Here is a 15,450-nt window from a genome sequence, read left to right as displayed (position 1 = left end):
GCCCCTATATATACATACAACCCCTGCTCTTATGTGGTTGGTTGCACAAAAGCAGGAGGTGATATTGCACAAAAGAACTCTTGTACAATCATACATTTCGTCAGTCACTGCTGCATCGCTAGTAACAATTGCAGGTGAACAGGTTCCCTATCTGGGAACTTGTCCACCTACACCTTCATAAATATTAATTTCAACTTACCATTAAATCACAAATAAAAGGTTAAATAAAGAGTAGCAAAAAAAACTGCAATGCACATTTACAGATAGATTCATAAAGATTACACCCCTAGATATGTTAATGTCAGGAATTAACCACTAAGGATCAGCTAGAAAAAATAGGTGACTTAAAATAGGTGAATTTTGGGAATAGACTTGCCGTAACAGCAAGGCTCGTGGCAGTCTAAAAAGTGTCCATGGTGGATCAAGCCCATTGTGTCCGTGGAAGCTTCATGTATCTGACAACAGGTGCTTCTTATTTCTGTCTCTTTGCAGATTTTAAATATTCTGCAGTTTAACAGTCTGCAACATAATACAGAGTGATTGTTTACAGTAGTTCATTTACACCTGGCCCCTAGCTAGCCACAGCAAAGAGTAAAAACAATACACGCAAAATGTTTGTAACCCTTGACTTCACCTAAATAACAAAATCCGGTGCATTTTGCTAATAAAACAATAGTATTGATTGCTATTGAGACATTTATTTGTATGCAGTTCTTTTCTAATACCCTGCTTATTTGAATTCTTGGCTTAAAATAAAATTATTTTAAAGGGACATGAAACCCAATTCTTTTTTTCATGATTCAAATAGAGTATTTACATTTTAAAGAACTTTCCAATTTACTTCTGCTATGTAATTTGCTTCATTCATTTGGTATCCTTTGTTGAAAAGCATACCCAGGTAGGCTCAAGAGCAGCAGTGCACTACTGGGAGCTAGCTGCTGGTTTGTAGCTGCACATAAATGTCTCTTGTCATTGGCTCAGCCAGTGTGTTTAGCTAGCTCCCAGTAGTGCATTGCAGTTCATTCAAAAAAAGGAAACCAAGAGAATTAAGCAATGGAAGATTGTTTAAAATTGTATGTTCTATTTGACTCATGAACAAATATTTTTGGGTTTCATGTCCCTTCAGTGTTCTTTTAAAAAGATATTAAAGCCAAACTAAAATACCAAATAAATTGCCTAATTATACACAGTTAACACTAAGCAGCACACTGTATTTATTAATTTTGCCCACTTTTCATGTCATTTTGGAATGAAAATTTGGATTTTTCCATTCATCCAGAAATACTAAAGTGCATCTTACAAGATATCCTACAAAATTTGACCCTGCTGCCTGGTACACAGTGTTATTTGATCAGTGCAGCTCATTTATATCAGTGTTTGGCAACAGAAGAGACGATAAGATCGAAATACTCACAAGGTATTTTGGCTATGCCTCTGGATGGTTCTGAAACAGCAAAACAGTACCAATTAAAGGGACAGTAAAGTCATAATTAGACATTCATGATTTAGACAGAACATACTATTTTAAACAATTTTCCAGTTTAATTCTATTATTTAATTTGCTTCCTTCTCTTGCTATCCTTTGCTGAAAGGTTTATCTAGGAAAGCTCAGGAGTAGCAAAGAACCTAAGGTCTAGCTGCTGATTGGTGGCTTCATATATATATATATATATATATACACACACCAATTGTCATTGGCTCAATCATGTGTTCAGTTAGAAACCAGTAGTGTATTGCTGCTCCTTCAACAAATGATGGTAGGAGAATGTAGCAAATTTGATCATAGAAGTAAACTTGAAAGTTTTTTAAAATTGTATGTTCTACCTAAATCATGAAAGAAAATTTGGGGTAACAAAAATCACAGTTAAAATGCTTAGAAAACATGTTTTTAATTTAGAAAGGTTTAACAATGCAGCATTTTATTGTGAATATACAGTGTATACTCTGCATATACCAGCAAAAAAATAAAAGTGTACGTGTAATATAATTCCTGTTTAATGTATTATGCTCCTGGCTAAATTTATTTATAACTAAACTTATTAGATTGTGTTTGGAACGGTTGTTTCATGTGTAATCAGCAGAGGGAAATCTTAAAATAAAATATCATGTTTAATAAAGTACATTGCCACTCCCTATTTCACATTTTAAAATTTACTTCAATTGCAAAGATAATGTTGAGAGAAGAGAACATGTTAAATGTGATAGTTTATGGCTTTGCACAGTTACAAAACATTAAGAATTATTCTCATTCCATTCAATTTTTTTTTTTTAAATGCCTTGTTACCCAGAATGCAGTAGGTGAGTTTATTGAAAAAAACAAAACACAAAACTGGCTTTACCTGTCTCAGTGCGCTCAACTTGCAATCGCCCTAGGATTATTTGGAATTCTTCAGCATAATTTAGAAAAGATATGAAATCATTTTACACATATTAAAATGTTTCATTATAATTTTACCCCTAAGCATTTTTTTTTTCTTTTTTAATATTACTTTTCTTTATGGAAAAGAGAGCATAGCATTGCAGGTTACTACATGCAAATGTATTCATGGCTCTGAAGTGGTTAACATAAGTGATTGACTGAACTCCTTTTTTGGCATTAAATGGGTTAAGCAGAGATGCATTCCTTTAAATATAAATATATTTTATTGCTGTCTTACTACAAAATTACTTTTTTTTTAAAATTAGATTTATTATCCTCTTTTTATGATTAAAGGTTTTAACATCACCTGCAAAACAGCCTATTTTTAAAAATAGTTATTTGATTCACTATCACATTACAAGTGACTGGTTATAAGCTCAGATCTCTGGTTAAAGGGACAGTCTACACCAGAATTTTTATTGTTTTAAAAGATAGATAATCCCTTTATTACCCATTTCCCAGTTTTGCATAACCAACACAGGTATATTAATATACTTTTTACCTCTGTGATTACCTTGTATCTAAGCCTCTGCAAACTGCCCCTTTATTTCAGTTCTTTTGAAAGACTTGCTGCCTAGCCAATCAGTGCCTGCTCCCAGATAACTTCTCGTGCACGAGCACAGTGTTATCTATATGAAATACGTGAACTAACACCCTCTAGTGGTGAAAAACTGTTAAAATGCAATCTGAAAGAGGTGGGCTTCAAGGTCTAAGAAATTAGCATATGAACCTCCTAGGTTAAGCTTTCAACTAAGAATACCAAGAGAACCATGCAAAATTGGTGATAAAAGTAAATTGGAAAATTGTTTAAAATTACATGCTCTATCTGAATCATGAAAGTTTATTTTGGCCTAGACAGTCCCTTTAATTTTATAAATGTCCACCAAATGCCCCTAAAATACACAGTGTAATTTATAAGATACATCTTTATTTTTTAATAAAATAACTGCAAAAAGCAGTTATATGGGGTTAAAAGGGTTGGGAGGGGGTGTTAGAAAAAAAAATGCCACTGAACACTACCTTTACATTGCAGTCTATGGGAACTGTGTGTTCCCTGTAAATATATATACATATATATATATATATATATATATATATACATACACTGCTCAAAAAAATAAAGGGAACACTAAAATAACACATCCTAGATCTGAATGAATAAAATATTCAAATGAAATACTTTGTTCTTTACATAGTTGAATGTGCTGACAACAAAATCACACAAAAATTAAAAAATGGAAATCAAAATTTTCAACCCATGGAGGTCTGGATTTGGAGTCACACTCAAAATTAAAGTGGAAAAACACACTACAGGCAGATCCAACTTTGATGTAATGTCCTTAAAACAAGTCAAAATGAGGCTCAGTAGTGTGTGTGGCCTCCACGTGCCTGTATGACCTCCCTACAACGCCTGTGCATGCTCCTGATGAGGTGGCGGATGGTCTCCTGAGGGATCTCCCCCCAGACCTGGACTAAAGCATCCACCAACTCCTGGACAGTCTGTGGTGCAAAGTGAAGTTGGTGGATGGAGCGAGACATGATGTCCCAGATGTGCTCAATTGGATTCAGGTCTGGGGAACGGGAGGGCCAGTCCATAGCATCAATGCCTTCATCTTGCAGGAACTGCTGACACACTCCAGCCACATGAGGTCTAGCATTGTCTTGCATTAGGAGGAACCCAGGGCCAACCGCACCAGCATATGGTCTCACAAGGGGTCTGAGGATCTCATCTTGATACCTAATGGCAGTCAGGCTACCTCTGGCGAGCACATGGAGGGCTGTTCGGCCCCTCAAAGAAATGCCACCCCACACCATTACTGACCCACTGCCAAACTGGCCATGCTGGAGGATGTTGCAGGCAGCAGAACGTTCTCCACGGCGTCTCCAGACTGTCACGTCTGTCAAATGTGCTCAGTGTGCCCCTGCTTTCCTCTGTGAAGAGCACAGGGCGCCAGTGGCGAATTTGCCAATCTTGGTGTTCTCTGGCAAATGTCAAACGTCCTGCACGGTGTTGGACTGTAAGCACAACCCCCACCTGTTGACGTTGGGTCCTCATACCACCCTCATGGAGTCTGTTTCTGACCGTTTGAGCAGACACATGCACATTTGTGGCCTGCTGGAGGTCATTTTGCAGGGGTCTGGCAGTGCTCCTCCTGTTTCTCCTTGCACAAAGGTGGAGGTAGCGGTCCTGCTGCTGGGTTGTTGCCCTCCTACGGCCTCCTCCACGTCTCCTGATGTACTGGCCTGTTTCCTGGTAGCGCCTCCATGCTCTGGACACTACGCTGACAGACACAGCAATCCTTCTTGCCACAGCTCGCACTGATGTGCCATCCTGGATGAGCTGCACTACCTGAGCCACTTGTGTGGGTTGTAGACTCCGTCTCATGCTACCACTAGAGTGCAAGCACCACCAGCATTCAAAAGTGACCATAACATCAGCCAGAAAGCATAGGAACTGAGAAGTGGTCTGTGGTCACCACCTGCAGAACCACTCCTTTATTGGGGGTGTCTTGCTAATTGCCTATAATTTCCACCTGTTGTCTATCCCATTTGCACAACAGCATGTGAAAATGATTGTCACTCAGTGTTGCTTCCTAAGTGGACAGTTTGATTTCACAGAAGTGTGATTGACTTGGAGATACATTGTGTTGTTTAAGTGTTCCCTTTATTTTTTTGAGCAGTGTATATATATATATATATTTATGTGTTAGTATGTGTATATACACATATTAACACATAAACATATATGTACAGTATATATTCATATACAAAGATATTTAAAAATGCTGCCCATCGCTGCGCTACTTACCCCTTTGCTGCGCAAGATTCTCATGCTGTGTCTCACGGCATGAGAATGAGGCTCCCATCGGAGCCTATGAAAGCGCGTTCTCGTGAGCACAATGCTTCCTAGCTCACGTTCGGATTGCCCTCAACTTGTAATACCAGCACACATTAGCGTGCGCTGGTATTACATAGTTGAGTGGTAATATCGATTTTGTGAAAGTGATATTTAATGATCCACTAGTAATCTGACCCTAAATACAATTTATAAACATAGTATTGAGGTTATTATGCGTCTCCCTCTAGTGGGGGCTGCCATGTTGTAATCTGGATTTTAATGCACATGTGCAGTGACTCTCCTTCAGATAGCTGCAGTGTAACCTAGGTAACAAAATGGTAGCTCCTTTAATTAAGGGGAGGTGCATGAAATGTATTAAGTGTTTTTAAAGGGACATGAAACCCAATTTTTTTCTTTCATGATTCAGATAGAAAATACAATTTTAAATAACTTTCCAATTGACTTCTGTTTTCTACTTTGCTTTTCTCTCTTTGTATCCTTTGTTGCTGCATAGTAGCATTCCTTCAAATATGAATAGATTTTATTACTATCTGTCTGCAAAATTACCTGTTTAAAATGTTATTTATTATCCTCTTTGTATATGTTAAAAGAGACAGTAAACACCCTGAGGTGTTTATATAACATGTTTAGTTAGGCATAATTTAACAACTTTGCAATATATTTTCATTATTTATTTTGCCCCAATTTCATGTAATTTAGCTCTGAAAATTGAGCAATTTCTAATTCTAAGAACTTGAAATACACCCTGCTGACTTCTCAAGGCTAGCCCTGCTACATATCTATCTGTAACAACTGCAAAATGATTCACTTTATGACTAACTAACTTTATGACAGTAACTAGCCTTATTGTTTGCAAACTAAAGCCCAGATTGGCTCCTCTAAATATAGCAAATGGTGGGAGGAGTTTGGCTATTAAAAAGAACTGCAGTCAAAAGGATGTTAATTTGTTTAAAAAATCTTAAGAGTTGGCTGATATTTTATTCTATAACAACACAACAGAAATGTCTTGTAATTGCCAGTTATTTACTGTCCCTTTAAAGGTTCAAACATCATATTTTTAAAAATAGACTACTTATTTGTTTCACTATCAAATAAATACCAAGTAATTAAAATACTTGTTAGTCAGATAAGTACCAGTTAATTTCCTAGAAACTTAGCAACGGGATATAGCTCTGTTTTGCCACCTTATTGTTTTAAAGGTAGCTAGTGTCCCTTTAACCGTTTTTCTGATGTGTTACAGCTGATGTTTCTTGTGTGTATATAATAGAGAAGACTAAATAACTAAACTTGGAAACAACAATGAAAACTGGTCTATATGTCTTAAAAGGACATGAAACCAAACATTTTTCTTCCATGATTCAGATAGAGCATGCCATTTTAAACAACATTCCAATTTATTTCTATTATCTAATTTTCTTTATTCTCTTGGTATCTTTTGTTAAAAATCATACCTAGGTAGGCTCAGCCACAACAATGCACTACTGAGACCTAGCTGCTGATTAGTGGCTGCACATATCTGTCTTGTTATTCGCTTACCTGATGTGTTCAGCTAGCTCCCAGAAGTGCATTGCTGCTCCTTTAACAAAGGATACAAAGAGAATGAAGCCTACACGATGATACAAGTAAATTAGAAAACAAGAAAGAAATATTTGGGGTTCATGTCCCTTTAAATATAAATATTTTTGCGCAAGACCATATTGTCTTCTAAAAATGACTGAACTATATATTTCCAGCAATATTACATGAATTGGACTATTTGTTTAGCCCTGCCAAAGGGTTAATCTCATTATTAAAGCCATTTCTAGACTGTTAATGCACTACCAGGTTGGAGATTAACATGACTGCTGAGCCAATCAGTGGTGGCATATGTTCAGCCAATCAGTGGTGGCATATGTTCATAGCTGCCGAGCACTTGTGATTTTCAGCAGTGTACAGCTACTCTGGAGCTGATTTTACATATATTTGCTTCTCTCTTTGTGGGAGTTAAACACATAGGGCTAGATTAAAAGTGGAGCACTAAATATAGCTTTCATGAAAGCGATATTTGGGCTCCACTGTGTTATACCAATGATGGCAGCAATATTAAATATATATGATTATATACATATATATGTATCTGTTAATATGTGTATATACACATATTAACACAGAAATATATATGTATATAAGCAAATACATATATATAGTATTTACTGGGAGCACACAGTTCCCATAGACTGCAATGTATAAGCCCACTCCCGCCAACCTTGCCCCCAAAATACTGCCTAGTGCAGTTATTTTCTAAAAAAATAAAGATGCTTCTGCTATCTTTATTTTTTAATAAAATACACTACACTGTATTTTTGGGGCATTTGGAGCACATTAAATAAAATGAATCGGAGATCTAATCTCTGGTTAATTTTATAAGTGCTAATGAATACCGTGAGCTCGCTGTAGCAATAACCAATCACTTGTAATGGCTGGCTAATTATCGTGTGCCCGCAAACAGGCAAATTTGCCCTTTTGCGGGCGCGTGATAATTTAGCGCTCCACTTGTAATCTAGCCCATAGTTATTTTTCAAACAAAAGTGAACTAATAAAATGCTGTATCTCATTAGAGGAGTTTATTATTGCTTTATTAAGTCCTTTTAAGTTATTTGCCTATTAGAACTTACAACATACTTTGGAATGTTTAGAAAAAATATTCTGAACCAGTTCTCAGCTGAAGGCACACCCAAAAACTAACCTATAACAAATATCCAAAAAGGCAGTGGGTAACATATCCCACTGCCTTCTTGGATATCTGTTATATATGAAAGGGACAATCTACAATAGAATTGTTATTGTTTTAAAAGATAGATAATCCCTGTATTACCCATTCAACAGTTTTGCATAGCCAACACTGTTATATTAATACACTTTTTACCTCTGTAATTACCTTGTATTTAAGCATCTTCTGACGCCCCCTGATCACATGACTTTTTATTTATTATCTATTGACTTGCATTTTAGCCAATTAGTGCTGTGTTGTGCTGACTCTTAAATAACTCCACGGGAGAGAGCACAATGTTATCTATATAATATGGCCCACATGAACTCTAGCAGTGGCCTGTTGTGAAAAGCAAATAAAAAAGCATGTGATAAGAGGCTATCTGTAGTGGCCTAGAAACAGGCAGAAATGTAAAGGTTTTAAGGTTATAAAGTAAATTAATATAACAATGTTGGTTGTGCAAAGCTGGGGAATGGGCAGTAAAGGTGTTGTCTATCTTTTTAAATAATAACAATTTTAGTGTAGACTGTCCCTTTAAATAGAGCTTTGACTAATTATCATTCGTTCAAAGAGTAGGAAAAGGCCGCCCCAGCATCTGCACGTGCTTGGAGCTTTATCTTAGGGATACCAAGTAAAATAATCTTTAAATCAACAACAAAATAACAAATGGACTAGTATGCATATTTAAAGGGACATGAAACCCAAAAATTTTCATTCAGAATTCAGATAGAGAATACAATTCAAACAACTTTCCAATTTACTTCTATTATTTAATTTTCTTCCTTCTCTTGTTATCTTTTGGTGAAAGCTTTATCTAGGAAAGCTCAGGAGCAGAAGAGAACCTAGGTTCTAGATGTTGATTGGCAACTGCATATATATATTGACTGTGATTGGCTCACCCATAAGTTCAGTTAGAAACCATTAGTGCTTTGCTGCTACTTCAACAAATGATACCAAGAGAATGAAACAAATTAGTATGCTCTGTCTGAATCATGAAAGAAAAAATGTGGGTTTCATGTCCCTTTAAAAGCTCTGTTAAGCATTAGAGCTATTTAAAAGGATTTTAAACTATACATCCTTATGGACAGATTTCTCACAGGCTGAAGAGGACAGCTTCCACAGCTCTGTTGGATGACAATGACACACCCAACACACAAACAATATCTGTTTTATATCAGTGTGTGTGTGTGTGTGTGGTGTGTGTGTGGTGTGTGTGTGTGTATGTGTGGTGTGTGGTGTGTGTGGTGTGTGTGTGTGTGTGTGTGTGTGTGTGGTGTGTGTGTGGTGTGTGTGTGGTATGTGTGGTGTGTGTGGTGTGTGTGGTATGTGTGGTGTGTGTGATGTGTGTGGTGTGTGTAATATCCTCCTGGTTATCACATTGGATGTGAAAATAGCAGCTTCCAAGTAGTCTTCCGGTTTAGACTAATAAAAAGAGAGGACCTATAACTCTGTTTTGGCCAAATTAAATCAATAATATACCCTTAAAATTTTCTTAAACAATGATAGATTTCACAAGTTCTACTAGAAATGGAAAATGCATAATCCACTAGAGGACAAGGTATCTCCTTTTGTATAAAACTTATCTGGGATTTCTTGTTATAAGCAGCAGAGTCCCTATTTAAAAGAATATTAAAAGGGCAGTAAAGTCAAAATTAAACTTTCCCAGTTCAGATTAAACATGTAATTTTCAACAACTTTACATTTTACTTCTATTATCAAATTTGCTTCATTCTTTTGGTATCCTTTTAGAAAAGTCATCTCCAGGGCAGGGGTGTAATACTGTAAGCTAGCTGAGTATGTGGAATGAACCAATGACAAGAAGCATAAAAATGCAGCCACCAATCACCAGCTAGCTCTCAGTTGTGCATTGCTGTTCCTAAGTCTGCCTAATCTTTGATAAAGGATACCAAGAGAACAAGCAAATTTGATAAAATAAGTAAATTGCAAAGTTGTTTAAAAATGTGTGCTCTACCTGAATCGTGAAAGTTTAATTTTCACTTTACTGTCCCTTTAAACTCAAAATATGATTCCTCATAAAATGTTTAATTATATTTAGAAACATTTTCTAGTGTTTTTAATTATTAATTTTCATGTTTTCCCGCAAGTATATTAAAGTGTTGGAATTTATTAGGTATCAAATGTGTATAAAATTAATCAGTAGTGTCACATTAAAGGGACATGAAACACAAAATTGTTCTTTTATGATTCAGAAAGAGAATGCAATTTTAAAGGGCCGAAATAGTTAAAAAAATATATATTCTATTTCATTAGAGCATGTAATTTTAAGACTATTGACCCTACACTACTGTGTGTTTAACCCACACAAAGGGGTTAAACACATAGTAGAAGCCTGCACAGGACCAGCAGAGCCTGCAGGTTCCAAGCGGAAATCACCACTGATCCAGTGCACTAGTTGTACATCTGACTTGCGCGACTAGCACTGCTGATTAGATAATTGGCGGGTTTTACTTGAGACTGGCAGTACTCAAAGGTACAAAGCAGCACTTCTACTGTGTGTTTAACTCCTTTGTGATTGCTAAGCACACAGTAGTATATTTTTAAAAAAAAATTTTTTTACTATTATGACCCCTTAACCCTTTAAGGACACAGCTTTCAGTTTGCTCAATTGTTTTATGACGGAAAAATTCCGTCATATGTCCTTAAGAGGTTAAACAACTTTCCAATTTACTTCTATTATCAAATATTCTTTGTTGTCTTGGTGTGCGATCTTGAAATGCAGGGGGTAGGCTCAGGAGCATGCCCTATATAGCAGCAGTTTTGCAAGAGTTATACATTTGCTACTCTACCTACCTAGATATTTCTTAAACAAAAAATACCATGAACAAACTAAATTTGATAATAGAAGTAAATTAGAAACTTTTTTTTTTTTTTTTTTAAAGGTATGCTGTGTCTGAATCACAAAAGAAAAATGTTGGGCTTTGTGTCCCTTTAATTCAGATTTATAGCAGGCTTGAGAATTACTACATCAGAATGAAACAGATATTGGGAGGTAGGAAAACATGGAACTAAGATCATTATAATAGGAGTTAGAGGTGATAGGATTGTAGGGTGTACTGCAAGGCCAGCAAGTCATGCAGCTGCAGAGGAACAAGTTGTTAAATTTGTTTTGCAGGGAAATTCATTCTAATGGTATTAACATAACTATTAAAGGGACATTAAACACTAAATACATGCTAGATAGAATGATGCATTCAAAGAAAAGATTAGTCCATGACTAAAATCTAGATGTATTTTTTAAAGTTTCATTAGTTGTTTAAAAAGTGACAAAATAAGTGTAAAGTTTTAGTGTCTATAAAACACTGGGAGCTGCCATGTTGTAACTTGTGTTACCTTCTCTCCTGTGGCCAATTAGGGACAGTTATACATAGGTCACTAGAGTGTGCAGCCAATGGTTGTGCTGGATTTAACAGTGTTCTGCACTTCCATTTCTAACAGGAACTGAAAAGCTCACAATTTCAGAATGGAATTACAGGCAAAGAGGACAAAATAAATAATGAAAGTATATTGCAGAGTTGTTTTATTATATACAATTTATCATTTTATATTACCATCTCAAAGTGTTTAATGTCCCTTTAATGTTAAATAAATATGTGTTTAAAGCAGTAACAATACCACAAGAAATAAAAATGGCTTGTGTCCATAGGGAGAGACAGAACATGAATAACATACAATGCTGTTAGCAGCCACTGCACGAGAAGACAGCTGCACGTCAAAACCAAAATAGGGATGGACTAAGATCCATGACAGACCAGTAATTGCTGCACAGTAAATTAGAGGCAAATAATTGAATTCCTCTTGGCAATGCAGAGGTTAATAGCTAGTACATAACAGGTTGTCATTGCTATGTGTAGGTCAACAGCAATGGAATAGTTAGGGTGTTGCAGAGCATAAACTGCAAGGCAGGACCAAAACACCCCTGATCCCCCCTGGCTTAGGCACACACATAGTTTGGAAAGTAATACAAAAGGCCGTGGTGAGTCACCAGCTAATGAGTTGGCAACCTGCCTCTCCGTGCTCCATGCTCGCTCTTGGCACACAGTTCTGGCTGGAGCAGAGCCAGCTCTGGGGTGGGAACAGGAGGGGTGGGAGTACTGAGAGCCCTCTGATAGCTGAGAGAGGAATATGCTGTGCCTATCTAACATCAGTTCTCCCTCTTTATCTTCTTCCAGTGTTTCCAACAAGGAACTCTCTGAACTGATAGAGAGACTTCAGAAAAATGCAGATGAAGTGGAAAGGAATATTGTGGACACAGATTCCAAGCTCCAGAAGGTACCTGCTACCACACATACAGAGGGAAGGGGAGGGAGGCTGGAATAGATTGGTGAAATTCTATTAAGGAATAAATCATTCTAAATTGTCATTCATCAATCTCATCATTTATTTGTTTTTATCATGAAAAAAAATTATAATTTGCATGAAAAAAAATCACACATTCAATGAATTGTTAAAGGCAATGTCAAGGATGCATTGAAAATACTGATATGCTAGTTTAAACTCACTTCATCTAATCTCTGTGAGCCATTTACAATTTAGACAAGCAGCTAGTAACACCTGCTTACTATGCAGCAAGCAAGTGGTCCGCTCAATATTGTTTATATAACACATTATTTATCAGCAATTTAAAGGGACAGTCTAGGCCAAAATAAACTTTCATGATTCAGATAGAGCTTATCATTTTAAACAATTTTCCAATTTACTTTTATCACCAATTTTGCTTTGTTCTCTTGGTATTCTTAGTTGAAAGCTTAACCTAGGAGGTTCATATGCTAATTTCTTAGACCTTGATGGCCACCTCTTTTCAGAATGCTTTTTAACAGTTTTTCACTACTAGAGGGTGTTAGTTCACGTATTTCATATAGATAACGCTGTGCTCGTGCAGTTATCTGGGAGCAGGCACTGATTGGCTAAACTGCAAGTCTGTCGAAAGAACTGAAATAAAGGGGCAGTTTGCAGAGGCTTAGATACAAGATAATCACAGAGGTTAAAAGTATATTAATATAACTGTGTTGGTTATGCAAAACTGGGGAATGGGTAATAAAGGGATTATCTATCTTTTAAAACAATAAAAATTCTGGTGTAGACTGTCCCTTTAACACACAAGCTCTTCATAGCAGGTGTAACTTGATATTAAAGTTACATTCTAATGCAGACAATTGTAGGCCCTTATTTGTTAGAGCATACATTTTATACATTGCTGACCCTAACTAACTCTGTGTTTAACCCCAGGGGTCAAACTCATAGGTAATGTCCCCACTTGTGAGGCACAAGCATTACAAAACCCTAGCAGGACATGGCTTGTGAGTCAACCTGTAGCTGCAGTCCTACTCAAGATCTTAAGTGAGAATTTACCTATGTGTTTAACCCATTTGCTGGCAGATCAGTAATGCAAAAAATAAATTCTATAACAAATCTAAGAATGTTAATTTGGCATCAGAATTTCCCTTTAAAATCAAGTCATGTATGTTGTGCAAGGCCTGGCAAGAAAAAGAATTAAATGATATACTGTAATAGAATGTATCTTTAATTTAACTGAACATCTGTAAAACTTTTTCTTGTATCAACCTTAAAGGGACACTGAACCCACATTTTTTTTTCTATCGTGATTCAGATAGAGCATGCAATTTTAATCAACTTTCTAATTTACTCCTATTATCAAATTCTTTTAATTCTCTTGGTATCTTTATTTGAAATGCAAGAATGTAAGTTTAGATGCCGGCCCATTTTTGGTGAACACACTGTGTTGTTCTTGCTGATTGGTGGGTAAATTCATCCACCAATAAACAAGTGCATTCCATGGTTCTGAACTAAAAAAATAGCTTAGATGCCTTCTTTTTCAAATAAAGAAAGCAAGAGAACGAAGAAAATTTGATAATAGGAGTAAATTAGAAAGTTGTTTAAAATTGCATGCACTATCGGAATCGCGAAATAAAAAATTTGGGTTCAGTGTCCCTTTAAGAGATCTGTTGGTTATTGTTAATAATTGCTCATTATTAAAGGGACACAAAAGTCACAAATAAACAATCTTGATTTAGTTAAAGCATGTGATTTTAAGATACTTTTCAATTCTGTTATTAAATCTAAACGTTTCTCTTGGAATACCTTGTTGGAAAAGCATATTTATATAGGATGATGAGCAGTAATGCACACTACTGAGAGCTAGTTGGTAACTGGTAGCTACACACAAATGCCTCTTGCCATTGGCTCACCAGTTGCACAGCTAGCTCCCAGTAGCTGACTTGTATAGGTTACACACATAGTAAAATAGTGCAGTAGTAAACTACTTTTACATATTAGAGTATTTAACTTTTTTGCCCTTTTATATCCTATTAATAATCATAGTAACTTATTTCAAAAATGGAATCTTGCACTATTCATAATTTCCATAATTAATCTTATACACTTCAATCCAAGTGTGAGGTAATTTTCTTTAATTACTCTAATTAGCATGATTAGACTTGGTTGCATTTTCAAATATTCAATCTTTTCCACTATTTTTTCATTTTTTTAAAAATTATTTTTACCATCTAATTTTCAAAGTAAAAGAATGGTTTGTAGGTTTATCATGCTTTTTCTTTACAAATGTTTATTGTAAAAAATATCTGAACAGTATTGAATACATATGTCTATGAGAAAACCAATAGGTACAGGGTCGGATTTACAGCCCAGGTGAGGCACCAAAATCTGAAGAACTCTCCTGTGCACTGATTGCACAGGAGATGGCTGCCGGTAGTGAAAGACAGCACTGGGCGTGTGCAGCAGCCATCTTTGATAAGGCTGCCGCAGGGATTGAGCATGCGTGGGGGAAGCTGGTTGCCGCATATGCATAATATTCGCCACAACCTTAACAAAGATTCCCATTGCGCATGCCCAGTGCTGTTATTTCACTGCCGGAGGACATCTTAATTAAAGTATCAGGTAGGCACATGACTACTCTGCCTTATTATAAATCTGGCCCTTAATAGATATTAAGGATATTAAAGTGAATGTAAATTTTGATGCCCGGTTTTTAAAAATTCGATTTAAAACAGGGGCACTTTAATTCATCAAAATTTACATTTCACTCCTGTTGTGAAAAAAACTTACCTTTTAAACTTGACAGCTGCTCCAGCTTCCTCCGGTTGTTGCAAGCCATTCTGATGTCAGAAATGATGGATGGGTCATCCTCCAATCACGGCTTCCCCCCCGGGGGAATCAGTGTCTGATTTAACTCCGTGATTGGAGGAAGCCAGATTCATTTTAGACCCAGGAAGAGGCTTTGCGACGGGTGGAGGAAGCTGGATCTGCTGTCAAGAGTAAAAGGTAATTTTTTTTCACAGCAGGAGTGAAATGTAAATTTTCATGAATTAAATAGTCCCTGTTTTTAATCGAATTTTTAAAAACCGGGCACTTTAGCATCAAAAT

At 36.3% G+C, this 15,450-nt stretch overlaps 1 protein-coding gene across 1 annotated transcript in view; it reads left to right on the top strand.

Moving 5' to 3' along the window:
• PPL (periplakin) overlaps positions 1-15,450 on the top strand; it is a 173,873-nt gene that overhangs the window by 63,539 nt on the left and 94,884 nt on the right. Inside the window, exon 2 of the mRNA XM_053694509.1 lies at positions 12,219-12,318. Within this exon, the coding sequence (XP_053550484.1) occupies positions 12,219-12,318 (100 nt within the window). The remainder of the gene's footprint in view (positions 1-12,218; positions 12,319-15,450) is intronic.

The sequence above is a fragment of the Bombina bombina genome, chromosome 11 (assembly GCF_027579735.1).
Source record: "Bombina bombina isolate aBomBom1 chromosome 11, aBomBom1.pri, whole genome shotgun sequence".
Lineage (NCBI taxonomy): Eukaryota > Metazoa > Chordata > Amphibia > Anura > Bombinatoridae > Bombina > Bombina bombina.
The sequence above is the reverse complement of the archived record's forward strand: the minus strand, read 5'-3'. Positions and strand labels throughout refer to the sequence as shown.